The sequence below is a fragment of the Anguilla anguilla genome, chromosome 10 (genome assembly GCF_013347855.1).
Source record: "Anguilla anguilla isolate fAngAng1 chromosome 10, fAngAng1.pri, whole genome shotgun sequence".
In the NCBI taxonomy this organism is placed as follows: Eukaryota; Metazoa; Chordata; class Actinopteri; order Anguilliformes; family Anguillidae; genus Anguilla; species Anguilla anguilla.
This window is the reverse complement of record NC_049210.1, coordinates 1,405,336-1,432,177: the sequence shown is the minus strand read 5'-3', so window position 1 is coordinate 1,432,177 and position 26,842 is coordinate 1,405,336. Positions and strand designations below refer to the sequence as shown.

Sequence of the window (26,842 nt, the reverse complement as noted above, 5' to 3'; positions counted from 1 at the left end):
GTGTAATGCAGTGTAATGTATTGTACTGTAGTGTAGCGTAGTGTAATGTAATGTATTGTAGTGTAATGCAGTGTAATGTAATGTAGTGTAGCATAGTGTAACGTACCTGCAGGAAGGAGCAGATCTGCTTGGTGAGCTCCAGCAGGCTCTCCTCCCCCTGGTGGAGGGCGCGGGTAATGGCCACAGTCAGCCACTCGCGGATGGGCTGGGCGTTGCCCTGGTAGAACAGGTCCGTGGGCGAGCAGCTCTGCCCCTGCAGGTTATTCAGCAGCGACTGGGCCAGCAGGATGGAGCTGGAGCTGATGGTGCCATCTGCAGGACAGAGAGGGGAACTGCACTCAGACCACAGACAGAGCCAAAGCACTGGAGGTCGATCCGTCTTCTTTATTTTCTGAGAACTATTCCGACACTGTTAGCGTAACATTGTCCCCAGTCTTCCTTAGCCTCACCCACTCCCTCACAGGCCCCGCCCATAAAACCCCATTCAGAACGTGGGGGGGTCACCTGGCAGGGGAGGGGCCAGCAGCTGATTGGACAGCAGCTGCAGGTGCTCCAGGGTTATGTCCCGGATGGCGGGGATGTGGAAGAGGCGGGTGAAGGTGTGGGGGCTTTTCGGGGCGAAGATGTTGAGCAGGGCCATGCGGCAGTACAGACGGGCCAGCGCCCCCTCACACCGAAGCAGCTCCCTGAAACAGAGCAGAGGGTCAGGGGGAGAGCAGCGACCCCAACACGTAACAGCACAGTCTACTACAGGGCCAGTACAGGTGTGTGTGTGTCACCTGTGAGTACAGGTGTATGTGTGTGTTACCTGTGTGTACAGGTGTGTGTATATAAACATGTGAGTGTGTGTGTGTGTGTGTGTTACCTGTGTGTACAGGTGTGTGTGTGTGTGTGTGTGTTACCTGTGAGTACAGGTGTATGTGTGTGTGTTACCTGTGTGTACAGGTGTATGTGTGTGTTACCTGTGTGTACAGGTGTGTGTGTGTGTGTGTGTTACCTGTGTGTACAGGTGTACGTGTGCGTGTTACCTGTGTATCTGGATGTTGCTGCTGTCCAAGGACACCAGGCCGTTGGCTGCAGTTCTGCGGGAGCCAGCCGGGGGGCGCTCCAGCATCTCAATGGGGTACCAGTAGCGCACCAGGACCCCCTCACTGCGCAGGTACGTCTCCACCTGCACCAGCTCATTCAGCTGTTAGCACAGAGAGCACTGGGGTTAACAGGGAACTCACTTTCCCAGAGAGCACTGGGGTTAACAGGGAACTCACTGTCCCAGAGAGCACTGGGGTTAACAGGGAACTTTAGGGCCTGGCGTTTGGGGCTCACCGAGTCGACGTCCAGCACCACGCCGTGCAGGCCGAAGGTCTTCAGCATGCCCCGGATGGCGAATTTGGGCAGAGCCGTGCCGCCCGTGCTGCTGTTGGTGTTGTTGCTGTCGGGACAGCGTATGACCACGGTCAGACCTGTGTGAGAGCAGGGAAGGGTCAGGAACCGGGACGAAAAGGGCTACAGAAGGGGAGCACGTCCAGAGTTTACACCAGAAACTACAACTCCCAGCAGCCCCATTCTCAGGGAAGCTGACAAAAGGGATCAGCTGCAGGATGGACACAAGCAGCCGTTAAAGGGGCAGTTCACCCAAAAAATGAAATTAAGGTACGTTTCTAGTTACTCAGAGTACTATCTATCCATCCAGGTAGTTTTGCCAAGATTTGAGGTGCTAGATGCAGTTCACCTTGATAATATGGACCTCTACAGACCCATATTTTTGTGGCACACAAGGCACTAAAAATTTACATTCGAAAAACTCAACAGCAACATCTCTTTGCAAATATAATGCCATGGTTACTCACGAACATCCACAGGGCTTAATTTAGCAGATTTCTAGAAAACTTGTCAAAACCCAGCGATCCCAGCCTTGCTACTCTGGGTAACTTACCTTAATTTCATTTCTGGGTGAACTGCCCCTCTAAAACAGCGTTTCAGGGCTCGTTAAGCTACCTTTGCGGACTTTGTCGATGGTGAACTTGTTGGCCTCGTCTTTGATGTCCTCGATGGTGGGGAGGTAGAGGTCGCGCGGAATCCCGCCGTTCTCCTCGTAGAGGAACTCCACCGTCTGACGAGCGATGTCCACCATGCCTGCAGAGAGTTCCCCAAACAACGCCATGAGGTCACGCTCACCTTCACTGACTGGCCCAAAGGAGTTGCTCAGGAACATGACTGCTCAACACAACTTCCTTTAAGGAGTAAGAAACTGAACTAAAAGGAAAAAGTATCGACATTTGTCTTAACAATTGTGCCTATTTTGAGGTGGATTCCTTTTTTGTAAGAAGTGGTTACGGTTCACCCCTCCCTCCTCTCACCCAGCTGCAGGGCCCCTTTGATCTGGTCCAGGCCGGACTTCCTCTCCGCCTCGTTGCGGAAGCGTCGGCGGATGGTGGGGAACACCTTGGTCTCCCAGGCCTTCACCAGCAGGGCGTAGTGATCCTCCTGCAGGCGGAGGGGAGGAGAAGGGTTACAGCGCCACCTGTGGAGAAAGTGGGTAACTGCAGAACAGGCCAGTTTAAAATGGCTGCCGCTAGCTTCGCGCTCACCCTGGGGACGTCGTCGTCGTCCTCATCGTCGCTCTCGTCGTCGGCGATGGGCGGGGGGTGTGGTTCGGGCCCGGAGGTGACCAGGTTCTCGTAGCTCAGCTCCACCTTGTAGTGGCAGGAGGCGTCGCTGTTGTACTCTGTCCCGAGGAGAGGGGGGGAACGCAACAGAAACAGGGCGTCACCATGGAGTCGCAAAAGCAAAGCCAAAACAAACAAGACAGTGCCAAAAAATTCTACAGACCCAGCAGAAACCCCGAAACTCAGCTCGTCAATGTGAAAGACTCCATATCCCAACTACTCAAGCAGAAACAGTTTAATAAATATTATTAACATTTAAAAGGGTCTGGCCAAGTACAATTCTGCAGCAGCAGCTGTTCCAGCCACAACTCGCGCGGTTTACAGCACAGAGGAGGGGAGGAACACATTGCGTTCCTTTCAGCAGGAGGAACGGGCGCTCTGGGGTATGGCGAATTGGTGCGTTTGACGGGTTTGGTGGGATGGCGGTTTGGTGGGATGGTGGGATGGTGGGATGGCGGGTTTGGTGGGATGGTGGGATGGTGGGTTGGCAGGATGGCGGGATGGCGGTTTGGCGCTCACGTTGCTGGGCGGCGGCCACGGCAGCGATGCGGCAGGGCGGGCCGTGCGAGCCCGAGTCCGATGCCACGCTGGCGCCCGCGTCGTTGTCGCTGTCGGACGCCATGGCGAAGGGCAGAACCTCGAAGTTGGCGCTGATCTCCTCGGCCAGGTCGGGGCACAGGTCCGCCGCGTTCCGGTGGGCCTGCCCCTCGGCGTACGCGAACGGCCGGCAGCCGAAGTTCGCCCGGATCTTAGTGTTCTAGAACACCACAAGCAGCCAATCAGAAACCTGGCTCACAGTACAATACAACCGCTCCCATTCATGACTAACAGAGGACAGAACAAACCATTTCCAGAAATATTTCTAATAAAATTTCACAGTGACAGGCTGACTGACTGATTTTGAGAGTGACTGATTGACAAACTGATGGACTGTCAGAATGATTGACTGACAGACAGACTGATTGATTGACTGACTGATTGAGTGATTGACAGACTCGCACCTTCTTCTGGATGTGCACCAGAGGCCACATCCCCCCCGCCACGTCCTCCAGGAAGGGGCTGAGCCGCTGGCCGCAGTAGGTGAAGTAGACACGCCCCTTAGAGGCCTGGCCTGGGGGAGGGGGCGTGCCCTCCGAGCGCTCCCAGCCAATCCCAGCCACGTCACCTGAGCACAGAGAGACAGGTCACTCAGCCAGTGCTAAACAGCGTTCTGGTGTCATACAGTCACATTCATTCCCAACACGGGGCTTATGGGTAATGGAGTTCAGCGCTGCATCTGTTAACCCTCATTACTTACTGCAGGGGTTCCCAAATTAAGAGAATGAGTCCCCCCACAGGGTTCTCAGGCATGGGGTTAGGTGTGTGTGTGTGTGTGTGTGTGTGTATGTGCCTGCATGTGAGAGTGTGTGTGTGTGTGTGTGTGTGTGTGCGTGTGTATAACGCCGCACCTGGAAGCAGAGCCACGTCCAGCCTGACGCTCTTCCACTGCAGCAGGCTGGAGCCGTTATAGTGCACCGCCCGGCCGTTACTGAGGGGGGAGAGGAGAGGTCAGGGGTCAGGGGTCAGAGGTCAATCAACACAGGTAGCAGGGAAAAACAACGACCACTCCCAAAGAAAACACTTCACCTCACGTCTTTCACAGACTGAACAAACACGCTTAGCTTCTTGGCTGTTATCAAAGAGGTGTGTGGCAGTTAGAGGACTTAAAGCTCTGTGATTGGTTAATTCAGCTCTGTGATTGGTAGATCGGTGCGCTCACTTGTGGAACAGACAGGTGCCCACGGGATTGGTCCAGGCCCCGTCCCGCTTCTCCGCCTCGGTGGCGAAGCCGAAGGACACGATGGGGCCGCTGTCGTCGTCCGAGTCGCCGTACGACACAATCTCCATCTCCCAGTAAAACGACGGCGCCTGGGCGGAGGGAGCGGGATCAGGTGACGCGAGCGCGGCTTCCTATTGGCTACTCCCAAGCTTATAGTATGTATATGGCTTATAAAAAAGTTAAATGCTCACATTTTAAACTAAGAGATAACAATAATATTATTAATTTTATTATCATTAAGAGACATTGTTGGGTATTACTGTTTACTCATAAATTCAAATTTTTAAAAATGATCTTTATAGTGTGGTGTATTTCTACATTGGCAGGCTCACCTGGATGGGCACAGGTGAGGTGGCGTAGATGAAGGTGCCCCGGGGCAGCCCCCCCCCAGCGCTGGGGTCGGCCAAGAAGGTGACAGAGGTGAGGCGGGAGGAGAACATGCAGGCGCGAACCGGCGGGAAGACCCGCGACGGGCACCAGGTGATCTCCTTGGGCTGCGGGGGGAGGGGGGGGTGGAGAAGGGGGGGCAGGGAGGAGGGGGCAGAGAGGGGCGTTTAGCTTTTAGTAGACACTTCCATCCTGAGTGCCTGACACAGCTTACATTCTTTTACATTCAATCCATTTACACAGCTGCTCAAAGGTACAACAGCAGTACCCCACCTGGGAATCGAACCTGCAACCCTTGAGTTTCAGGCCCAGTTCCCTAACCATTGCGCTACACTACACCGCTGCAGGAGGGGCTGGAGGCCACACCCACCTGTCTCCTGTCCGTCTGCAGGGGTGGGGGAGGGGGGCGGGCACAGTCCCGGTACAGCATCCTCACCCGCTCGCACTGGGCCTCCACCACGCCCAAACGCTCTCCTGCACCAAAACAACAACCAATCAGCTACGCCGACAGAATACGGGTGCTGGCAGTGGCAATGGAAATGGCAGTTAGAACAGTTAGCAGGTAGGGATTCCTATCAGTGAAAGATGTCACCCTCTGGAAAAAAACTAACGCGTGATCTGTCAGTCTGGTAACCGTGGATACGAGGCTCTGTGAACGCTGTGGGTGGCGTCGGGCAGGTGGACCCCCTGTAAGGCTCACCTGGGCTGCACTCCTGGGCCACCAGGTTCAGCACCTCCACAGCAGCAGGGCACTGCTGGATGAACTCCTCACAGAAGGAGCTGTCCTCCAGGAGCTGGGCCATCACCAGGCAGGCCCTGTAGGGGGCGCCAAACGCACAACTTTATCACAAACACCAGATCCATCTGAGCTGGCCAATCCACACAGCCTGTAGCTTACCAGGTTCAAACATCATATCTCACTGCAAAACAAATATACTGTAACACACACCGACCTGGACAAACACAGACCTGTCTGAAATGTGCGGGAGCCCGTGAGCGCGGCGGGAGCCTCACCTGGTGCGGATCTCCGCCAGCAGGCGAACGGCGGCCATGACAGGGCTGGAGCCGTCGCCGGAGGCGGGGAGGGAGGTGTGGATGGAGAGACTGCCCTCTTGTGGCAGCAGCATGGACTGCACCGCCTGCACCACCTTCTCAGTGATGGACAGCTTGTACAGAGGCAGGGCCTGGGGGGGGGGGGTGGGCAGGAGAGGGGGGGCACTGTAAGGCTTTCAACTTACAGCCTGGCTTTGTGTTAAAGCTACAATAGCCAGAGAACATTCCAGAAACACTACTGCTCTATTTCTGCCCCATCGACCTCTTACTACAGCACTGCAGCAATAGCATCATACGGTTTCACTGCACTGAACTGAAACTGATAGCTGTTCGCATCGCTGAAATGAAACGCATGTTCTCTCTCTCTCTGTCTCTCACACACAGACAGAGATAAAACTTCTCATTCGTATATAAATCTTTTTCGGCTGGAAACAGTCGCTCATAAAACTGGCCAGCTCTTCACACACGAGAGCGTCCTCCATCACCGCGTAAACTGCGATCTCTTTCGCGGGAGGGACGGGGGGGGGGGGGACGGCAGGACGCACCTCGGAGCGCGGGGTGCAGAGGCGGGAGATGGGGATGGTCAGGACGTCCGAGGCCTTGCAGGTCTTCCGGTAGTCGCAGGACGGGAACTTCACCGTGGCGATGCCCTCCTGCTCGTTGATGGACATGACCACGCCCACGCTGCCCAGCACACCTTTGCCCAACACCTGGGAGGGGGGGGAATCAGGGGTGGGGTGTGAGGAGTCCACCCGGTCCATCTAAACGCAGCGAGGCTTGTGTTCCAGGCTCATACCTCTCTGCATAAAGCAATGTGTTTACAGCCATAATCCCACCTGCTTTACCTGGGCTTCAGAGCCGGTTTTGAGGGGGACCTACCTGGGCTTCAGAGCCGGTTTTGAGGGGGACGTACCTGGGCTTCAGAGCCGGTTTTGAGGGGGACCTACCTGGGCTTCAGAGCCGGTTCTGATGGGGACGTACCTGGGCTTCAGAGCTGGTTTTGAGGGGGACGTACCTGGGCTTCAGAGCCGGTTTTGAGAGGGACCTACCTGGACTTCAGAGCCGATTTTGATGGTCTCCTTGAAGCCCCCCAGGGCGCAGAGCGCGGCCACGGCCTGCCTGCCGATGGCTTGCAGCTTGGCCAGCTTCCTGCCGCTGCTGCTGCCGTTCTCCAGGATGCTCTCCGCGTACTTCCCCAGCTGGGGGATGAACATGAGCGCCCGCGACAGCACCTGGGTGCAATGCATCACCATGGTTACATCACTGAGACGCCTGGGCTGATGTCATCAGGATTACAACACAGTTACCGTCATCACCAAAATCATCATCATCATCCACACTGATGTCACTAGGACTGATTCACTGCTACATGCACCACTGTCTATGCTAGTGACATCATGATGACATCACCACTACCTTGAGTACAAACATCACAATCACCTTCATAAACGCCATAAACACTCCCATCCCTCCCACCCCAGCAGATAAGGACCGCCCCCCCACCCCCCCAGCAGCCCCACCTTCTCGGCTGTGGAGGTCCAGATCTGGGCGGTGTTGGACTCGGGGGCGGTGAGCAGGCTGTGCAGCAGGGCGATGACCTCGGCCGCCATGCTGTTCGCCACGTGACCGCTGATGAAGGGCCGGACCGGGTCGGACCTGCGGGGAGGGAGCGCCCGTCAGCTCGACCCCCCCACTAAACCACCCGTCAGCTCGACCCCCCCGCTGAACCCCCGTCAGCTCCACCCCCCCGCTGAACCCCCCGTCAGCTCCACCCCCCCGCTGAACCCCCCTCAGCTCCACCCCCCCCGCTGAACCGCCCGCAAAACCATGTGGACGGTGCCTTACATGGTGGTGGGGCATGCGTGCATGGGCGGGGCCTGTGTAAGTGGGCGGGGCCTGTATGTCGGTGGTGCCTTACATGGTGGTGGGGCATGCGTGCATGGGCGGGGCCTGTGTAAGTGGGCGGGGCCTGTATGTCGGCGATGCCTTACATGGTGGTGGGGCCTGTGTACATGGGCGGGGCCTGTGTGCCTGGGCGGGGCCTGTGTAAGTGGGCGGGGCCTGCTCTCTCTCTCTCTCTCACCTGGCCAGGTCGGAGTTGCGCTCCCTGCACACGGCAGTTTGGGCGGTCTTCTTCTTGTCGCCGCTGGTGACCCCCCCGGCGCTCTCCGGGGCCAGAGCCTCCACGGGGGGCCCCACGCTCACGATCAGCCCCGACTGCGCCCACTTAGTGGCCTTCCTCAGGGCCGCCACCGCCTCCTCCGTTATGACCTCACAACTCCCGCTCTGAGGGGGGGGGAGAGAGAGAGGGGGGGAGAGAGAAAGAGAGAGAGGAAGAGAGAGGGAGAGAGAGAGGGAGAGAGAGGAAGAGAGAGAGAGAGAGGGCCATCAGGGGAAACACGAACACCAACACACTGTCACCTTCACCACTGACTTCAGTACCAAGTTATTGATTCAGGGATCACATGCATTGAAACCTCCCCCTATAAACCATTATTTCTACAGCAATATTTTAATATACGTTAATATTAGCAGGCCGTGAGGTACAGACCTTGGTCATGTCTCGGTCCATCTTCACCACCTTCTCCATGTTGGCTCCGGTGCCCAGGCGGAAGGGCCGGCCCTCCGAGCTGCTGCAGGCGCCCGGGGGAGGACAGCACAGGCGTGAGGGAAACCGCAGAGCCGTAATGGCGGACGGGGCAGAAGCGCTCACGCACGCCCTTACCTGAGCAGCGGCTGCAGGACCTCGTGGGACGACTGGTCCTCCCGCTTGTGGATGAAGATGGACAGCTTCCCGTCCACGGCCTCGCCCTCCTCCCCCGCGTCCTTGTCCGACTTCAGCGAGCTCTTGGGGCTGCTGCGGCTCAGGCTGGTGTCCGGCTCTGAGGAGCTGGGGGAGAGGAGCGTCTGGCACCCTGGAGGGGGGGGGGGCAGGGGGGGCGATGGGAACCAGCCCAGTAACAACCATCAGTACCTTATTCATCTTACTTTGTTCTCATTCCATGTTCTTTGTGTCTCACATTTTGTTCCACACATTTTATTACTTTTCAAAAACTTTTATTACACTGTCAGATTGTCATATTAGTTTATAAAAAATAAAATAGTAAAAAAAAAAAAACACTAGTAAAGTCCTTTTGTGATGCGTCCTATGTACAAAAGATACTACACAAGTAGAGTTCACCCCCCCCACATCCCTCTATGCACCCCAAAGACCCCCAGCGTCAGCGTCGCCATGGCGACCCCGCGCGCGCCCCACCTGGCACCACGTAGTCGGCCAGCTTGGCGAGCAGTAGGGCGGCGATGCGGGAGGCGGGGTCTGCGGGGTCGGAGGCGGAGTCCCGCGGCTCGGCGTCCAGCGCGTGGATGGAGTAGCTCCAGGGCGGCAGCGCCACGTTGCCGCAGTCCTCCACGCTCATCAGGGGCAGCGCCGCGCGGCACAGCTGCAGGATGATCAGCACCAGCTTGGGCGACGGCCGCTGGTCCAGGAGCAGCGACAGCAGCTTGGACACGCAGGCCGGCTGGCTCAGGATGGCCTTGCCGATGTGGCTCCTGCAGCAGGGGGGCGGACGGACACGCGGACACGCAGAAATAAACAGACACACGGACACGCAGAAATAAACAGACACACGGACACGCAGACACACGGACACACGGACATACGAGTGAGATTTCAGAAATTATGAACAATGACACCATTCACCAGCATTTTGTGTGTGAGTGTGTGTGTGTGTATATATGTGTACACGTGTGTGTATGTGTATACACAGGTGCGTATATAAGTGTGTGTGTACAGGTGTGTGTGTACACAGGTGCGTATATAAGTGTGTGTTGTGTGTGTGTGTGTGTATATGTGTATAGGTGTGTGCGTGTGTATACCGGTGTGTATATAAGAGTGTGTGTGTGTGTGTGTACACAGGTGCGTATATAAGTGTGTGTGTATACAGGTGCGCATGTCTCGGGCCGCTCACCTGGACAGGTCGTTGAGGAGGCTGAGCACGTCCTGCAGCGCGTCGTTTCCCGCCGCCTGGTTCCCACAGCACTCCGTGGCTCGAGCCAGGTGATTGGTCAGCAGGCTGGACACCTGCCGCGCCAGCCCAGAATGCACTGCGTCCGTGGAGCCCCCTGGGGAAAGTGGCCACAGGTGAGGTCATACAGGTGAGGTCACAAAGGTGAAGTCAGAGGTGACTGCACACCAGCCTGCATGAGAGAGACCTGCAGGTACACACATGTGCAGGCAGGTAAAGCTCAGGTGTGTGTCCGGGGGGTGAAAGGCGGGGCCCAGCGCAGGTGTGCGGGCAGGTAACAGGCCGTACCTTCCACCTTCTCCCACTCGATGCAGCGGTTGGCCAGCACCTGGAAGGCGGCCCAGGCCATGGTGGCCACGCGCTGCTTCTTGGTCTGCTTCTCGCTGGAGCTGCAGTCGCGCTGGCTGCTCAGGCTGCACAGCCGGTCCATCAGCTGCACCAGCCCACTGCGCACCAGACACTGCTCCTCACTCCTGCGGGGAGGCGGAGGGGGGGGGGGGCGGGGCTTAGGGAACCGCTAGTGTAAAATAAACCTAGCTGAATCGATATAAATGGATTGTGTGTTTTAAAAATGAGTAAAAAGAATCTGTTAAGTCCCTCTGAATAAGAATATCTGCTGAATAGGCACAAGTCAGCTAAATGCAGAGTATTGGAAGGTAGTGTAGCACAATGGGCAGCTTATGCTAAATGGCTATATGGCTAAATGTAAATATGACGGGTGTATGTGACAGGAGAGGGGGCGGGGCTTGCCTGGTGTAGGGGATGTGAATGTGATTGGCGGTTGTGAGTGCAGAGGGGCGGGGCCTGCCTGGTGTAGGGGATGTGAATGTGATTGGTGGGTGTGAGCGCAGAGGGGCGGGGCTTGCCTGGTGTAGGGGATGTGAATGTGATTAGTGGGTGTGAGCGCAGAGGGGCGGGGGCTTGCCTGGTATAGGGGATGTGAATGTGATTAGTGGGTGTGAGCGCAGAGGGGCGGGGGCTTGCCTGGTGTAGGGGATGTGAATGTGATTGGTGGGTGTGAGTGCAGAGGGGGCGGGGCTTGCCTGGTATAGGGGATGGTGCAGAGCATGCCGATGCTGTTGGCACAGGCGATGGGGTACCGGGCACAGAGTGACACCACCGACGTCATGGTCTCCCCAAAAGCCTCCTGCACCTGCTCCACCATGCCCCCGCACGTCAGCTCCTCGATCCTGCCGCACGCACACGCAGCATGCCACACGCATCAGCACACATCCACATACTGCCTCTCCTCTGACTTGATTGGTTTCTCAGACCATGATGAACTACCAGGAAAGGTCTACAATCAACCCTACGTACAGCTCCACCGGTTACCTGGGTAACAGGAATTATCAACAGAACCACAATAACTGTTAAATGTATGTGTCTGTGTGCATGCATTTGTGTGTATGTGTGTGTATGCGTGTGTGTGCATGTTTGTGTCCATGAGTGTGCACGTGTGAGTGTGTGTGCGCGAGTGTGTGCGTATGCATGTGTGTGTGAGTGCGCGTGTGAGTGTGTGTGTGCGTATGCATCTGTGTGTGAGTGAGCGTGTGTGCGCGAGTGTGTGCGTATGCATGTGTGTGTGAGTGTGTGTGCGCGAGTGTGTGCGTATGCATGCGTGTGTGAGTGCGCGTGTGCACACAGGTCGTACCTGGGCCCGCCCTGCAGCACCATGGTAACGGGCCCCACCAGGTGCGTGACTCCGCCCACTCGCACGGCAGCGGTGAGCAGCTCCCTCATGTGCACCAGCGCCTGCTTCCGCGCACTGCCCCGCCTCCAGCGCGTCTGCGCCGCCGCCAGGAAGCTGCTGCTCGACACCTGCAGGGGGAGGGGGCAGCGCTGCAGTGCATTCTGGGACAGGCAACTCTACAGAACCGCATCTAACAGCCAGAGATGCACAGTCGAACATCTGACTCTTCATATTCAACATAAACATCACTTAATGAGACATTACAATAAGAGACAAAAGGAAAACAAAAAATACACAAGTGAAGTTTTCATAGCCAGAACACAAAGGTAGAACGTTTCACCTGCACACAGGTGGCTCTGAGAAGAATTTGATGGACAAACTTATTATGGGCTAACTGTAATTATGGGCTTATTATGGGCTAACTGTTTCCTCATAGTTCCTTTAGTGTCTTTTAAAAACACAGAAAGAGTGAGGGTCAGAGCCAATGACAAGGGCTGTGTGCACAGACAGTGGCCAATGGGCAGGCAGCTGGGGGCGTGCAGTGCTGGGGCGGGGCCAGGTGAGCTGGAGGCGGGGCTTACGGCCTGGTCGGGCGTGGTCCCTATGAAAGCGAACAGCTGTCCCAGCAGCACGCTGTAGGTGGGCTTGTCCCGGCTGTCCTCCACGGCCAGAGACTGCAGCAGCGTGAAGGAGGTGCTGCGGTGGCTGGAGGGGTGGTGCCGCCTCCTGGGGGGGCGAGGGGGGGGCAGAGAGGGTCACATTCAAATTCACAATACAACCTTCACCCATCTATACATGCACTCATCCATCCATCCATCCATACATGTACTCATTCATTCATCCATATATGCACAATCCACCATTCATCAATCCATAAATTAACTCATCCAATTACTTATATTCACTCATTCATACAGTTACGAGCGCACTAGGCCTTGTCGTCACGGTGACTGACCTCTGGTTGCCGTGGGTGAACTCCAGGTCCTGGTTGGCGATCATTTCCAGGTCAGAGGGCGCGGACATGCTGCGCAGGAAGACGGGCTGCTTGGCCGGGGGAGTCATGGTCTTGGTGTCGGACACAGACTTGCAGGCTGGAAGCCACAGAGGGTGCGGTTAAACCAGCGATTCTCACCCTAACCCCAACACGAACGTGTTCCTGCTCACAGTCTGCAGAAATGGCTTCACTGAGGGATTTGGGTCTGACCAGGAGCTCAGGAGCTACGAGTGTGAGAGTGATTCTCAGTGTCAGGACTGAAGGAAGAATTATGTGGGCCAGACTCCTGCAGTGGGGGGTGGGGGGGGGTACCTGGTGCGCCGGTGGGGGTGTGGGGTGTGGGGGGGTACCTGGAGTGCCGGTGGGCGTGCTGCTCAGGCTCCTGCAGTGGGGGGGGATGTGGGGGGGTGTGTGGGGGGGGGGTACCTGGCGTGCCGGTGGGGGTGTGTGTGGGGGGGTACCTGGCGTGCCGGTGGGCGTGCTGCTCAGGCTCCTGCAGTGGGGGGGATGTGGGGGGGTATGTGGGGGGGTACCTGGCGTGCCGGTGGGGGTGTGAGGGGGGGGGGGTACCTGGCGTGCCGGTGGGCGTGCTGCTCAGGCTCCTGCAGTGGGGGGCGATGGTGACGTGCAGCAGGAGCTCGGTCCGGTTGGTCAGGCTCTTCACCAGGGCCTTGGTCTTGGCCAGAGGAGCAGCACTGCGCTGCAGGGAGTTCACCTCCTGGAAGAACTTCTCCCTGCGGGGGAAACGGGAGGAGCTCAGCTGCCACTCACACCTGGTCGCCATGGCGACGCAGTGACAAACTCGTTCTGCTATAAGCGAGCTGTGATTAAAGTTTAGTATTTATCCAGGAGGAGTCAGAGGGGATCCATTCCATCTCACCTGAGAGCCAGCACCACGTTTTCCAGATCGCTGCAGTCCAAAGGCACCTCCTTCAAGGAGCAGAGCAGCTCCAACTCCTTCATTTTGTTCTAGGAAACCAGGAATTGTGGGAAATTGAGTCCCATGTGCTTTGCTACTGAATTAGGCCCAGAGGCAGAGGGGGGGGACAGGGCGACCAGGGGGGGTGGGGAACAGGGTTGACCGGGGGGGTAGGGGACAGGGTCCAAATGCTCACCTCAAAGAAGTGGTAATCATGGAAGAAGGGATTGTTGTTCTCCAGCTTTCCCTGCTGAGCCTCTTCAACCTCATTCTGCCACTTCTGCTCCAGCTCTGCCACACTCTGGAGTCACACACACGCACGCACACACACACACACACACACACACACACACACACACACACACACGCACGCACACACACACACACACGCGCACACACGCGCACACACACACACACACACACGCACACACACGCACACACACGCACACACACGCACACACACACACACGCACACACACGCACACACACGCACACACACGCACACACACGCACACACGCACACACACGCACACACACACACACACACACACACACACACACAGAGGTTACATGTATTGCGCTGGGTAAGGCCCACCCCCTTCCTGAATAATGAATGAGCCGAGCGATCGATGCCATCGAGCTCCCTCACAGCAGCGACTGCGCATCGCTGCGCCGGGTCGGCATGGTTACCTGCAGCTGGCGCTCCATGGCGTTGATCTTCTTGAAGGTCTCGGCCATGATCTTGCAGAGCAGGTCGTGCTCCTCGGCGTGCTCCTCGCGGTACTGGAAGTTGACCAGCGACTGCAGCGCGTCCACCAGCGCCAGGTGCTTGATGACGCAGGACACGATCACCTCCTCCATCACGTCCGGCCGGATCACCTCCCTGCAGGGGGCGCCGGAGAGCCCACATCGACCCGCGTGAAACAGGGTGGAGACAGCTTTCACCGTGTGGAAAGGAAGGCTCATCGATTTTTGTTTCTTTTTTGGAAGCGGATAAAAGCGGCGGGTGCTTTACTCAGCGCTGGAAAAATCTAAACAAACGGAGAGCGATGACTCAGCGAAACCTGCGCTCAGGGGCGTAAAACCGAACCCCGACCTGAGCTTCCCGAGGCCCCGCGAGGCCCCAAACGAGCCGGGTCCCCCCCCCCCCCCCCCCTTTACTCCCTCACTTTCGGGACCCCTTCATTATTCCCGCATCCTGTTCAGTTCTTCTCCGACAGAGACGCTCAACAAAGCGATTCGGTCTCTGAGAAAACTCCCAGCCCCGCCCCGCCCAGCCTGCAGAACCCGCCTCACACACACCAGCCCAGCCAAGAATATCCGCTGCGTCTCCTACACACAGACTGCAGAGTTTTCACACGTAAAAATGAAGTGAAGACTCAAGACTATCGGGTCCCGCAGTTTGTGTACACTGTTGAGGAAACTGGTAAAACTGCTAAACTGTTAAAACTATTAAAAAAACTCATGAAAACTGAAATCACACTCAAATATGCTAGTGATATCTCCCCCGCATTTACCGCATTATTGTTGGAATGCATATCATATATCACACAATGTTCCAGAGGCAAAATTTCAAAGACTATCATCCCACGGAAGTGCCCTGACCCGGCAGGTCAAAGGAGAGACAGGCCACTCCAAACGCCACTCCACCTTCTATTTCTGGCAGGACGCATCACTCTCCCTCGCTCTCTAACCCCCAGCTTGTCGTTTGTCACTCTCCCTCTCTTCCTGTTCTCCGGAGCGACAGCACAGGGCACACGGGGTCAAACACAAGCGGTTACCATGGAGACGCGTTAATTAACTGCAGGGGAGCGGAAGACCCCGTCTGAGGTACGAACGTGACAGACAAAAAATACTGTCACTGGGACACTGGACAACAGGATGAGCAATATACTGTATACGTTTAAAATCACTCTTGCTGAATCCAGCAGAATCTCTACGGGAACATACACAAAAATAAAAATGCACAAACATATGAAATATGTTTTTCGTCTGATTGTTAGTGTAATAAAATTGTTTTTAAAAACTGTCAGTAATCTACGGGAAGATTTGCTGGTAACTGAAGTGTTTTTGTGATAATTATCTGACCCAGGTTGGGTTAGGGTTAGGGGTCAGGGGTCAGGGTTAGGTACGGCCCGTTGCTAAGCGAGGAGGCGGAAAGTGGGCGGGGCTCTTACTTGATGCTGGGCCGGAACTGCGGCCGCGCCCTCCCCGAGACCTCCCGCAGCCGTCCCATGATTCCCGGGGGCAGGCGGATGCGCGGCAGGTCGAAGTAGGCCCCGGGCATCAGCCCCGGTGGGGGTATCAGCACGTCGGTGGGGTAGATGAACTCCCGGTCCTCCTCGATGGTCAGGGGGGGCAGCGGGGAGGGGCTGGGCGTCAGGGCGGGGGAGATGGCGCCGTTAGCCTCCACCTGCCACTGGCACCTATAAGACAAAGAGCAGTACAGCAGTGTTAGCGTTAGCATGTCAAACAGGGAGAACAATACAGTACCATTAGCGCTAGCACCTCTAACAGGGAGAGCAGTACAGCCCCGTTAGCATTAGCACCTCTAACAGGGCGAACAATACAGCACCGCTAGCATTAGCACCTCTAACAGGGCGAACAATACAGCACCGTTAGCATTAGCACCTCTAACAGGGCAAACAATACAGCACCGCTAGCATTAGCACCTCTAACAGGGCGAACAATACAGCACCGTTAGCATTAGCAGTACAGCGCTGTTAGCATTAGCGCTTCTAACAGGGAGCACAGTACAGCACCGTTAGCATTAGCAGTTAGCATTAGCGCTTCTAACAGGGAGAGCAGTACAGCACCGTTAGCATTAGCAGTACAGCGCTGCTAGCATTAGCGCTTCTAGCAGGGAGAGCAGTACAGCCCCGTTAGCATTAGCAGTACAGCGCTGTTAGCATTAGCGTTGTCGGGCGGGCTGACCTCTGCAGCAGCTTGGAGCAGAGCAGGTCCTGACAGGCCTCCTCCTCGCGGGTCAGCTCCGGGCCGTGGTACAGGATGCGCAGCATGGAGCAGGCCAGAACGGACAGGCCCAGCGCCAGGTCTGCCAGAAACGGCAGCCCCCCCGACACGTCCTCCGAGGACTCCTGCACGGGGGGGGGGGGGGGGGGGGGAGATTGGAAAGAAGAGGACGTGGATAAAGAATGACAAGGAGAAAAAATAGTGAAAAAGGGGATCGTAGAGCAGAGAGACCAAGAAAGAGGAGGAATATCCAGACAAAGAAGAGAACAATTAAGAGGTAGAGTCAGTGCAGACTGACCAGAAACACACACCTCACTGCGTTCATTCCCTTTCTGCTTTTACCCATAAACCCCTGCAGCGCAGCCAGACTACTCCACCCAACCAGCTTTCAGCGCTCGGGCCCAATCCCCCCCACCTCCCCCCGACGCCGTGCGGAACCCGGCTGCATCCTGGTTACCTGGGCGCGGACCGTGCAGGAGAAGCCCCACATGGCCTTGTCCGGTGTGTTGTGCTCCCGCCCACTCCGCATCTCGAAGGAGAAGGTGACGGTGTCGCCCTCCACCTGAAGCAGAGGACTCTGGGTAAGACTGCGTGTGAGGCGGGGTGGGGTGAGGGGGTGTGTGCGGCTGCTCGGGGGGGGTCCCCACCTTGACCAGGTCTTTGGGCCAGCCGGTCCCCAGCACGCTGCGGCTGCCGTAGCCCAGGGTGTTCCCGCCGTACTCCGTCACCTTGCGGCTGTTGGTGTTGGGCCCGGCGTAGATCACCAGCTGCAGGGACAGCAGCGCAACGCTCTCAGCGCACAGGAGCACGGTCAGCAGAACCGCACTCCTCCATCACACCGAGCGTGATTTACACTGGGGTTTTACAGCACGAGGGTCTAACTGTGCTGCCAGCAGCCGGGGGGGGGGGGGGGGGGGGGCAGGTTTAGCTGCGCAGCGATGCTCCATCTGCAGCCCCAAGGCTGAATGCGTAAATCAGGACTGCAGACAGCAGCAGTGCGAGTGCCTTCAGTGAAAATACAGGCGCACTACTGCAAGTGGAGGGCTGAGTGCGGGGGTGGCAGGGCGGGGCCTACCTTGTAAGAGTCATACTGTGAGTGTGGGAGGGGCAAAAGGGGCAGGATGGGGCAGATGGGGCGGGGCGGGGCGGGGCCTACCTTGTAAGAGTCATACTGTGAGTGTGGGAGGGGCAATAGGGGCAGGATGGGGCAGATGGGGCGGGGCGGGACGGGGCGGGGCGGGGCCTACCTTGTCGTAGTCGTACTGGGACGAGCAGCGGGGGTCGAAGCGCAGGTACAGGCAGCGGGCCCCGGGGATGTGCACCGTCTCTTTGAACTTGTAGTTGTCCCGCACAGGGTGCACCGTCTCCACCGTCTTCCCCGCGGCCCAGGGGGCGGGGATCTTCAGCCCCGTCAGGAACCCCGGCTCCTCCCTCTCCTCCAGGGTCCGCAAGCTGGGGGTAACCCAGGAAACGGCCCTCAGCGTTACCATGGTCACGGACCTGCCCGTGTGGGGGCCTACTGCACTGCACCAAGCGCAGGCTAACACAGGCTGGTACTGTGTCACCCTCCGTGTGTCTACCCTGGTTATTCTCTATTAACCTTCTACAGTCACATTTCACTTCTGTTTTTCTGCATGTTGAGGCTCTGTGAGCTCCACTCAATCAGGGCTGCAGTACTACCTGTCATCCACAGGGGGCAGCTTTCCCCTCTGGCCAGCGGATCCTCCGGCCAAGGCGGCCCCGTCGCTGAAGAGCGGGGACTGGGTCTTCAGCAGCAAGGCAGTCTGGGAGAACACAGCAGAGCACAGGGACACCGTCACCTTCATATTTACAGGGACGATCGTCCACCATGATCAACCAAGCTTGAAACACGACTGAATGCGGTGGTTAAAGCGGGTGGCGCCCCCACCTGGCTGGTGTAGAGCACCAGCTGCACCAGCTGCGGCATGAGCACGTCAGCCAGCGTCAGCGTCTGCAGGTTGGGGTGCATCAGCGAGGTCAGCAGCACCGGCAGCAGGTGGCCCAGCATGGTCGCCTTGGTTACCTGCTCCAGACCCTTCAACCTGGAGGGGAGGGGGGAGGGGGGGGGGGCGGGGGAGTGGCAGGAGAGGGAGAGAGGAGATGCAGGCCTCTGTGACATCACAATACTCAACCAATGATTTAGACCCCAGCAGAGTGTCAAACGGAGGCCGTTCCGCAGGGTCGCTATTCGTCACTCAAACAGGGCTTTGGGTACCGCCCAACCCCCTCACACCAGCCTTCCCAAGTCACAGTGTGACTGGCACAGTGTGTCTCTGTGTGTCTGGGTCTTCAATTCTATTGCTTTTTTAAATTAATCACGCTTAACTGCCCTGCTAAATGGGGACTGATCTGGATCTGATCTGATTTCTCCTGAGGGTTAGCAATTTGAGATTACTTTCCGAAAGACTTGTGATTGCCTTGATTGTATATAACAAAAAATAGAGAGCACATCTATTAATGTCTGGCAGCTAAATCAGTCCAAAGCAGCAGTATCAATTAATCAAGCTTAATTAGCAAGAAAGGTACAAACATATGAGTGAATGCATAATTAATCATAATAATTAAACTGAACACAAATTTTCTTTTTAATTACTACATGAGCTAAACTGTGAAGTTAAGAAGCATGTTCTCCCTCATATTTTAATACACACAGAAGCAGACATTTGTTTTGCAGGTATTATAACAGTCAAATGTCAAAATGTCAAATCCATACAACAATTCAATCAAGTATTCAATCAGACGTGCTTATTTGAGCCAAATCAACATTCACTTCAGAATTCAATCAGGGTGACTATTTAAATACAAATCAATTATTCAATCAAAAGCTCAATCAGATCTTTCTAATTAAGCCAAATCAGTATTCAACTCAAAGCTTAATTAGACCTGATTCATTGAGCCATAATAGCATTCAACTGACAGGTCAATCAGGTCTGATTAAGCGAGCCAAACTGAACAGAGTGGGTCTCCTGGACCAGAGCTGAGAGACTTAAAATGTAGGCCACATTTGAACAGCTTATCAAACCACATTCAGCTCAAAGAATGGAGGAGTCGTCTGGTCAAAGTCAGAAGCGTTACGTTTGCTCTCTCCCCCTGGAGGAGTCAGGAGGAGGGAGGGGGAAGGAGGAGGAGGGGGAGGGAGACGAAGACGACGCGTGACAGGTGTCTCCAGGGCGTGCGGCAGGTACCTGTTCTCCCGATCGGCGATGTCGCTGTTGATGAGGGCGGTGGTGACCTGCTGCAGGGTCTCCAGAACCTCGTCACAGCCCACCAGGATCTTAGCAGCCAGAGACAGGATGCTGGTCTGCAGCTCCTGGACACGCAAACGTATACACACACGCACCCACACACACGCATACGCACACACACACGCATACGCACACACGCATACACACACGCACCCACACACACACACACGCACCCGCACACGCATACGCACACACGCATACACACACACGCACACACGCGCGCACACACGCACACGCGCACACACGCACACACGCACACACGCACACACACACACGCACCCACACCCACGCATACGCACACACACACATGCACACGCACCCACACACACACACGCACACAAAGGCAGAAGCACACACACGCTTCTGTAACCGCAAACACTTTCCCCAGCTGAACAGAGATGATGTTAAACCATCAAGGGAACTTCACTGCAGGAATTTTACTGTCACAGTCAGCTCTTATCACAAAGCAGGAGATCAGAGAAAACACAAACAGACACGCAAAAGAAAGCTTCTGAGAAGTCTCTTCACTCAGCTACAGCGCAGAGCTCCCAGAAGCCACTGCTGCAGCCCGCTCTCGGGGGGGGATGCGGGGGGTAATTAAAGGGAAGGCGGGGGGTAATTAAAGGGGAGGCAAGAAGGCAGAATGGGAACTTAAAGGGGATGTTTACCTGTACCTTCATTGTTTCCCCTTGCAGGGAGCTGTCGCTGTCGTCGCCGTCGTCGGGCCGGATCAGAACCGTGTTGCTGAGCAGGTGGTTCTGAACGGCCATGAGGTAGCGGAGGCTGGGCGAGGCCACCTGCACGGGCGGGGCGGGGGGCGGGGCGAAACAAGGCGGGGTGGGGTGGGAGAAGGGATAACACAACTGGGTGAAATGCATCAGAAACCTGCTGGTACTTCTGGTGTAAAAGGGATAACACGTTTCCAAGCATCTGAAGCAGGTCTGAGAGACAGGTCTGTCAGAGTTATACCCGTGATGCGTACGAGAGCTCTTCCTGTGTGTCCTTACTCACACAAACCCAATGAGCCAGCACTCTGCAGAAAATCAATGCCAGCACTCAACACTCAGATGGGACGGATGTTCAAGGTCACCTTGGGTCTGTGACTAAGGGAAGCAGGCTAGGGCTGGACGCTCGCAGGATGTGTCAATCAAACACACAACCTGGACCAGCGGACCATGGACTCAGTCGCAAGCAAGCCCAAAAAACTCTGTTCGCTGGCTTAATTCACAAATTTTGACTTGCAATCTGACTTCTGAACAGACGTAGCTGGAGTAGGAGTCCGTTTCGTTACAGCGAACTGAAATTAAATTACTCTGATTGACCGATATTTATAACAACATTATGGCCATTTTCCAGAAGTGACGAAAATAAACTGACATAAAACATTACGGAGTAAGTTAAGGGACCACAGGACGCCAACAATACTGATACTGGTACAGCACAGAGCGGACCTGACGCTGAACACACAGAGCTGGTCACCCTGGCAACAGTGAACAGCATCGAGCGGGTCACCCTGGCAACAGTGAACAGCACCGAGCGGGTCACCCTGGCAACAGTGAACAGCACGGAGCGGGAGAGAGCAGCTCACGCACCGGCACGGTGGAGAGCAGCTTTTGGAAGTCGTCCTTGGAGACGGTCTGACACTTGGTGATGAGCAGGCAAGACTCGCGCACCACCGTCTTCAGAATGCAGTGCAGCAGTTCATCACTGAGCCTGCAGGGGGCGCACAAGGTCAGGAAAGAGCAGAGCGAGAGACAGACATCAATCAAGCAGCCGCAGAAACACACTGCAATGCAAAGAGACCGCCGCAAGCCTGGTCACATGACGTGGAGCCAAAATGGCGAAACGATGGGCCAGTATTTCCACTCTGCCACAGACGATGAAGGAAACTCAGTTTTGTTTTTTTATCGCTATTCTCATTGCCGTTCCACTGATTAGTAGTGCACAATATTCACAACTTCATATTAAAACCTCTTATGCCATTAGGCAAATAAACCGAAATGAAACGGGGAAAGATAGAAGTGTTAGAAAGACAGATATGGCAGAGGAAAACAGGAAAACCAGGTGACAGCCCTTACCTGTAATGGTCGTCATCCTCACTCCCGAAACGGTTCTTCTGCAGCTGGTCGGCCAGGTTGGTGAGGATAACGTCGCGGAGCTGGGACAACCCGCTGTTCCGGTCTCCTGGAAACGCATGCACTTTACTCAGAAACTACACTACCCACAATTCACCAGGAGGCACTGATCAGGCCCTGCTCAGATTATGTTCTGATCAGGCATTTAAACACCAAACTGTGACAGGCCTCATTTTCAGAGCACTGATTGGCTGTTGGTGTTGCTGAGCAGCTCACCTTCGGTCAGAACCAGCTTTAACAGGTTGTTCAGCTCAGTCTCTCCCTGATACAAGATGTTCAAGCCCGAGCTTCAACAGAAAATAGAAAAACAATGTTCTAAATTGTGCGTGTGTGCTTGTGTTCGTAAGTGTGCACGTGCATGTATGCGTGTGAATATGTGTGTGTGTGTGTGTGTGTGTGCTTGTGTGCGTAAGTGTGCGCGTGCATGTTTGCGTGTGAATGTGTGTGTGTGTGTGTGTGTGTTAGCCTGCTGCGGTACCTGATAGCCAGGCACACCTCCCCCTGGATCTCAGCTCCTATCTGATCCACGGGGGCCATGAGCAGCTGCCAGAGCAGCAGGCCGGACCTCCGCACGCTCTCCCGGTTCTGCTCCGACTGCGGGTTAAAGAACCTGAACACCACCTGAGCACGGAGGGGTAGAGGAGAACAGTCACCCCTCAGAATCTGTTCACAGGGCACTAAACACAGGGTGCTAAGCACAGAATGTCAGTACCAAACGTGACACACTAAAGGTGAAGAAAGGATGCCAAACACAGAGACTTAAGCTAAACACAGAATGCTAACATGCTAAACACATAACGCTAACGTGCTAAACACATAACGCTAACGTGCTAAATGCATAACGCTAACGTGCTAAACACAGAATGCTAACGTGCTAAAGACAGGACGCCAGGACTAGGGGACCGGCGCTCACCTGGAACACCACCAGAATGCAGCGGATGATGCAGGTGTCCCCGTTGACCATGGCCTTCTCCATGATGTCGCAGATGCTGCTGAAGTGCTGGGCCTCGATGGGGTGCTGCTTCCCCAGGAAGGCGCCCACGGGCAGGCTGCTGCTGCTAGCAGCTAGCACGTTGAGCTGGTGGATGCACATGGCGCCCACGTGGTGCAGCAGCTGGTTTATCACCTCGCCCGTCGCCACCGTCTCTTCTGCGGGCGTTACGGGAGCAAGAAAATGATATTCATGATTTACAGCCTCATAAAAATATAATAATCCAGTTAACATAGAACAGTAGAATAAATGAGTATGAGAAAAGTTTGAAAATACAGAACAGAACATATTAGCCTGCTTTGTATTTACATGGTGGAATAAGGACCCGCACTAAAACCCACTGCACCTTTTCAAAAGTTAACTAGACATTGGAACAGTCTCACAGATGAATGAAACCAGACAAAAAATGTTCATAAAATTGAAAAGTTTTCAGTCTAGCCATTCCGCTGGTGAATTAACAATTAACCATTTTTAAATTGTGTTGATTGTTTGAGGTAAAGACCTCGTTTGCATGGATTTATCGGTTTTCAATCTTACTCCTTACATTCCCTCCCACGTTAAGCACTTGGAGCTGAAATGCATGAAATGCTCCATATAAATGAGGTGACTGTGAGTCGCTCAGGATAGGAACTGCGGCCTAGTGCCAGTAATGGGCTCTAATGTAGTGACTGACAGAGTCATGTACTGACTGCTTGTGCCCAAAGAAAAGCAAGCAAATTCAAACTGTCCTTACTTATAACTGAGCACTGTTATCCTGTACAAAGCGTTTGTATAGGCTACGATTTTAACTATGGTTAAACTGTACAGGACCAGAGCAGCGGTGTACACCCTCGCCCTTGGAGAGGCGCAGGGTCTGCTGCTCCTCGGCTGGTTTTCACCTTGAATTCAGCAGCCAGCACAGACCCAGGAAAGCAGCCGAGCTGATTTAACTGTGTGATCGGCTGATTTAACTGGCAAATGCAGGGCTGAATAACAGTGAAAACCAGCAGACCCTGTTCTCCAGGGCCAGGGGGGAACGCCACAAGACCGGAGCAAGCGTTCGCCACCCAAACACTAACCAGCACTGAAGAAGGGCAATACCAGCTACTCACTACCCACTTAAATTCCCCTTAATGTGGGGATTCACCGATTGGCAGAATGGCAGAGGCCACGCCCCTTTGACCTCTCACCTTTGGGCTCTTTGATGATGTGGCTGACCCCCAGCCTGTGGCACACGTGGTGGAAGGCCTGGTTGCCAGGGTTACACCACTGGTCCATGTAGTCGCTGGAGCAGGTCCAGATCAGGTTGTTCAGGGAGTCGTAGCAGGCCCCTACAGAGAATGGCAATTTCAGACCTACCCAACCCTCACACCTGCACCTTGCGACCCAGCCAACATGATTACCTACCCAACCCTCACACCTGCACCCTCTGACCCAGCAACCCAGCACACAGGATTACCTACCCAACCCAGCGCACAGGATGACCTACCCAACCCTCACCCATGCACCTTGCGACCCAGCCAACATGATTACCTACCCAACCCTCACACCTGCACCCTCTGACCCAGCGACCCAGCACACAGGATTACCTACCCAACCCAGCGCACAGGATTACCTACCCAACCCAGACACTTGCACCCCTCAACCCAGCACACAGGATTACCTACCCAACCCAGACACCTGCGCCCCTCGACCCAGCACACAGGATTACCTACCCAACCCAGCACACAGGATTACCTACCCAACCCAGACACCTGCGCCCCTCGACCCAGCGAGCTGCCTGGGGCGTCGATGAGGTCGGCACGGCTACTGAACTGCCCGTCGGCCAGGCTAAACACCAGACTGGAAGCCAGGACTGGGGAGAGAGAGAGAGAGAGGGGGGGAGAGAGGGAGAGAGGGCAAGCAGGAAGGGATAAAAAAGAGAAAGGAGGAATGGTCAAAAACAGGGCTGGGTCACAAAAACAGAACAGTTTCATTCTAAAGAAGGCAAATAAAGTTTGCAAATAATAGTGCATGGATTTGGGTTTCTCTCAGGGGAAAGACAAGAAGGCAAATAAATTCCAGTCAAATTAAACAGCGGAGAAAAGCAGAATAAAAGCGGGTTAAACTAAACGGCGGGGAGCTGAAAAACAAAATAAAAGCGCGTAACGCTGGCTCGTACTTTTCAGGGAGGACAGGCCGCTGGTGCCCCCGAACAGGGAGCGCGTGGCGGAGCTGCCCGACACCCCCGGGGGCGATGCCAGCATCACCAGGTACGTCCCGCACACGTACATGGGCGTCTTCCGCAGCGTCTTCAGGGAGAGCCCGCAGCTGGTGTTCACCGCTGCAGGGGGAGAGAGGCCTTAACACAGCCCAGCGGTCTCACTCAAACTGTGTCTTCATTTTTCACAGGGGACAAACGCTGCTCACTCAGGGTCATAAGGCAGGCCAAGGGGAGACATATATGGGGGAAATCCCACCCCGAACCCACCCACGAGAAACACAACCCCCAGCAAAATATGAAAGAGAGGAATCGTCCTTTAAACAGAGTAAACGGGGACGGGGCGCGAGGCGGGGTGGGATGGGACGGGACAGGGTGGGGGGCGGGGTGGGGCGGGGTGAGCGTACCGGACTGCTCCTCCTTGACGGTGTTGGTGATGGTGGAGCCCGTGAGGGCGGCCAGCGTGGCCGAGTGCGACGCTCGGAAGCGGGACATCCGGCTCAGCAGCAGGTCGTTCAGACACTTGGACGACTCGCCCTCCTTCCGCGTCAGGATCACCCTCTCCTGCAGGACCTCGGCCACGCACAGGCCCGTCTGAGTCTGTCGGGGGATTCAGAACTACATTACCCAGCATTCCCTATACTTAACGACACTTTTCTGTGTGGGAAGCCAAGTTACACTTAATTTGCCGCAGCACATTTCAGAACTACATCTCCCAGCATTCCCTACAGTGCTCATATTCTATTTCTTATTCCTTTTAAAAAGACCTGGATTTCTCCTCAACTTTGACTCACAAATAAATGCTAACTCAAAAAACCAAATCACCATCATAAACAAACCCACAGCCAGCAGCGGGGAGCGTCGGGCTCACCGTTAGCGTGAAGACGTCCATGAAGACGGAGTGGCCCTTCTGGGTCTTCTCGTTAAGGCTGGCCGGGGACCACACCCAGTACAGGTAGGACCCGTCGGAGCACAGGTGCAGCGTGGTCAGGCTGCTGCCCACGGGGAAGTGGTGGGCGGGCATGGGCACGATCTGACACACCTGCGACACACCCATCGCCACGGTGAGGGCCAATGACAAACAGCGCTTCTCCACCTTCACAGCCAATACCATGGATACAGCCACTTACACATACACACAGAACTCAGATACGCCACCAGGGCATGATCTACACCAGCCTGGATTCAGCCAACGGAAATCCACAACTCTGAGTCTGAGGTGCAGAGCGGTCAGCGGTTGGGTTTGGGGGGGTAGGGGGCTCAGCGGTTGGGTTTGGGGGTGTGTTAGGGGTAGGGGGCTCAGCGTTTGGGTTTGGGGGTGTGATGGGTGGGGGTTAGGGTCACCGGTCGGGGGGCACACCTGCAGGGTGAAGGGGTCGATGACTTGGCACAGCTGATGGGGTTTGGTGTCGAAGGAGGCGGGCCGGTGGAGGAGCCGCCCGCTGCTGAACACCACCCAGCCAGCCTCCAGCTCCTCATTCCGACAGTACACAAAGCCGCTGGAGAAAGAGAGAGATGTAGAGATATACACACATGTACACACACACACACACACACGCGCACACACACACAAACACACACACACACGAACAATTAACATTATTTCACCAATTTTATCAATGTTAAACATACAATACAATTGAGCATGGCAGTCAGTGAAGCACACACAGACTGTTTGGGCACATTTCCAGACCTCCCTCTTCCTCCTCCTCCTCCTCAGCAGAGCGGCGGTGCTCTGTACCCCA

General features: G+C 55.5%; 1 protein-coding gene across 2 annotated transcripts in view; it reads right to left on the bottom strand.

Annotated features, from left to right (window-relative positions):
* Positions 1–26,842, bottom strand: part of LOC118206213 (probable E3 ubiquitin-protein ligase HECTD4) — a 52,295-nt gene that overhangs the window by 12,293 nt on the left and 13,160 nt on the right. Inside the window, exons 7-58 of one of the 2 annotated variants that reach the window (XM_035378567.1) lie at positions 26,458–26,596; positions 25,969–26,139; positions 25,505–25,697; positions 25,059–25,220; positions 24,639–24,752; positions 24,088–24,228; positions 22,841–23,076; positions 22,406–22,548; positions 22,144–22,214; positions 21,871–21,976; positions 21,385–21,505; positions 20,461–20,589; positions 19,733–19,857; positions 18,436–18,589; positions 18,207–18,310; positions 17,774–17,978; positions 17,174–17,293; positions 16,984–17,088; positions 16,488–16,651; positions 15,731–15,979; positions 14,244–14,436; positions 13,750–13,854; positions 13,515–13,603; positions 13,205–13,368; positions 12,596–12,731; positions 12,222–12,366; positions 11,602–11,768; positions 10,994–11,140; positions 10,239–10,423; positions 9,894–10,047; positions 9,182–9,474; positions 8,651–8,840; positions 8,477–8,558; positions 8,009–8,211; positions 7,446–7,581; positions 6,975–7,157; positions 6,471–6,635; positions 5,887–6,056; positions 5,573–5,688; positions 5,243–5,346; positions 4,818–4,979; positions 4,426–4,574; positions 4,115–4,194; positions 3,668–3,831; positions 3,186–3,423; positions 2,589–2,725; positions 2,358–2,484; positions 1,996–2,133; positions 1,324–1,460; positions 1,029–1,189; positions 505–686; positions 107–312 (exon numbers count right to left, since the gene is read on the bottom strand). In XM_035378567.1, coding sequence (XP_035234458.1) covers positions 107–312; positions 505–686; positions 1,029–1,189; positions 1,324–1,460; positions 1,996–2,133; positions 2,358–2,484; positions 2,589–2,725; positions 3,186–3,423; positions 3,668–3,831; positions 4,115–4,194; positions 4,426–4,574; positions 4,818–4,979; positions 5,243–5,346; positions 5,573–5,688; positions 5,887–6,056; positions 6,471–6,635; positions 6,975–7,157; positions 7,446–7,581; positions 8,009–8,211; positions 8,477–8,558; positions 8,651–8,840; positions 9,182–9,474; positions 9,894–10,047; positions 10,239–10,423; positions 10,994–11,140; positions 11,602–11,768; positions 12,222–12,366; positions 12,596–12,731; positions 13,205–13,368; positions 13,515–13,603; positions 13,750–13,854; positions 14,244–14,436; positions 15,731–15,979; positions 16,488–16,651; positions 16,984–17,088; positions 17,174–17,293; positions 17,774–17,978; positions 18,207–18,310; positions 18,436–18,589; positions 19,733–19,857; positions 20,461–20,589; positions 21,385–21,505; positions 21,871–21,976; positions 22,144–22,214; positions 22,406–22,548; positions 22,841–23,076; positions 24,088–24,228; positions 24,639–24,752; positions 25,059–25,220; positions 25,505–25,697; positions 25,969–26,139; positions 26,458–26,596 — 7,960 coding nt within the window. The remainder of the gene's footprint in view (positions 1–106; positions 313–504; positions 687–1,028; positions 1,190–1,323; positions 1,461–1,995; positions 2,134–2,357; positions 2,485–2,588; positions 2,726–3,185; positions 3,424–3,667; positions 3,832–4,114; positions 4,195–4,425; positions 4,575–4,817; positions 4,980–5,242; positions 5,347–5,572; positions 5,689–5,886; positions 6,057–6,470; positions 6,636–6,974; positions 7,158–7,445; positions 7,582–8,008; positions 8,212–8,476; positions 8,559–8,650; positions 8,841–9,181; positions 9,475–9,893; positions 10,048–10,238; positions 10,424–10,993; positions 11,141–11,601; positions 11,769–12,221; positions 12,367–12,595; positions 12,732–13,204; positions 13,369–13,514; positions 13,604–13,749; positions 13,855–14,243; positions 14,437–15,730; positions 15,980–16,487; positions 16,652–16,983; positions 17,089–17,173; positions 17,294–17,773; positions 17,979–18,206; positions 18,311–18,435; positions 18,590–19,732; positions 19,858–20,460; positions 20,590–21,384; positions 21,506–21,870; positions 21,977–22,143; positions 22,215–22,405; positions 22,549–22,840; positions 23,077–24,087; positions 24,229–24,638; positions 24,753–25,058; positions 25,221–25,504; positions 25,698–25,968; positions 26,140–26,457; positions 26,597–26,842) is intronic. The other variant, XM_035378568.1, reaches the window with a different exon arrangement.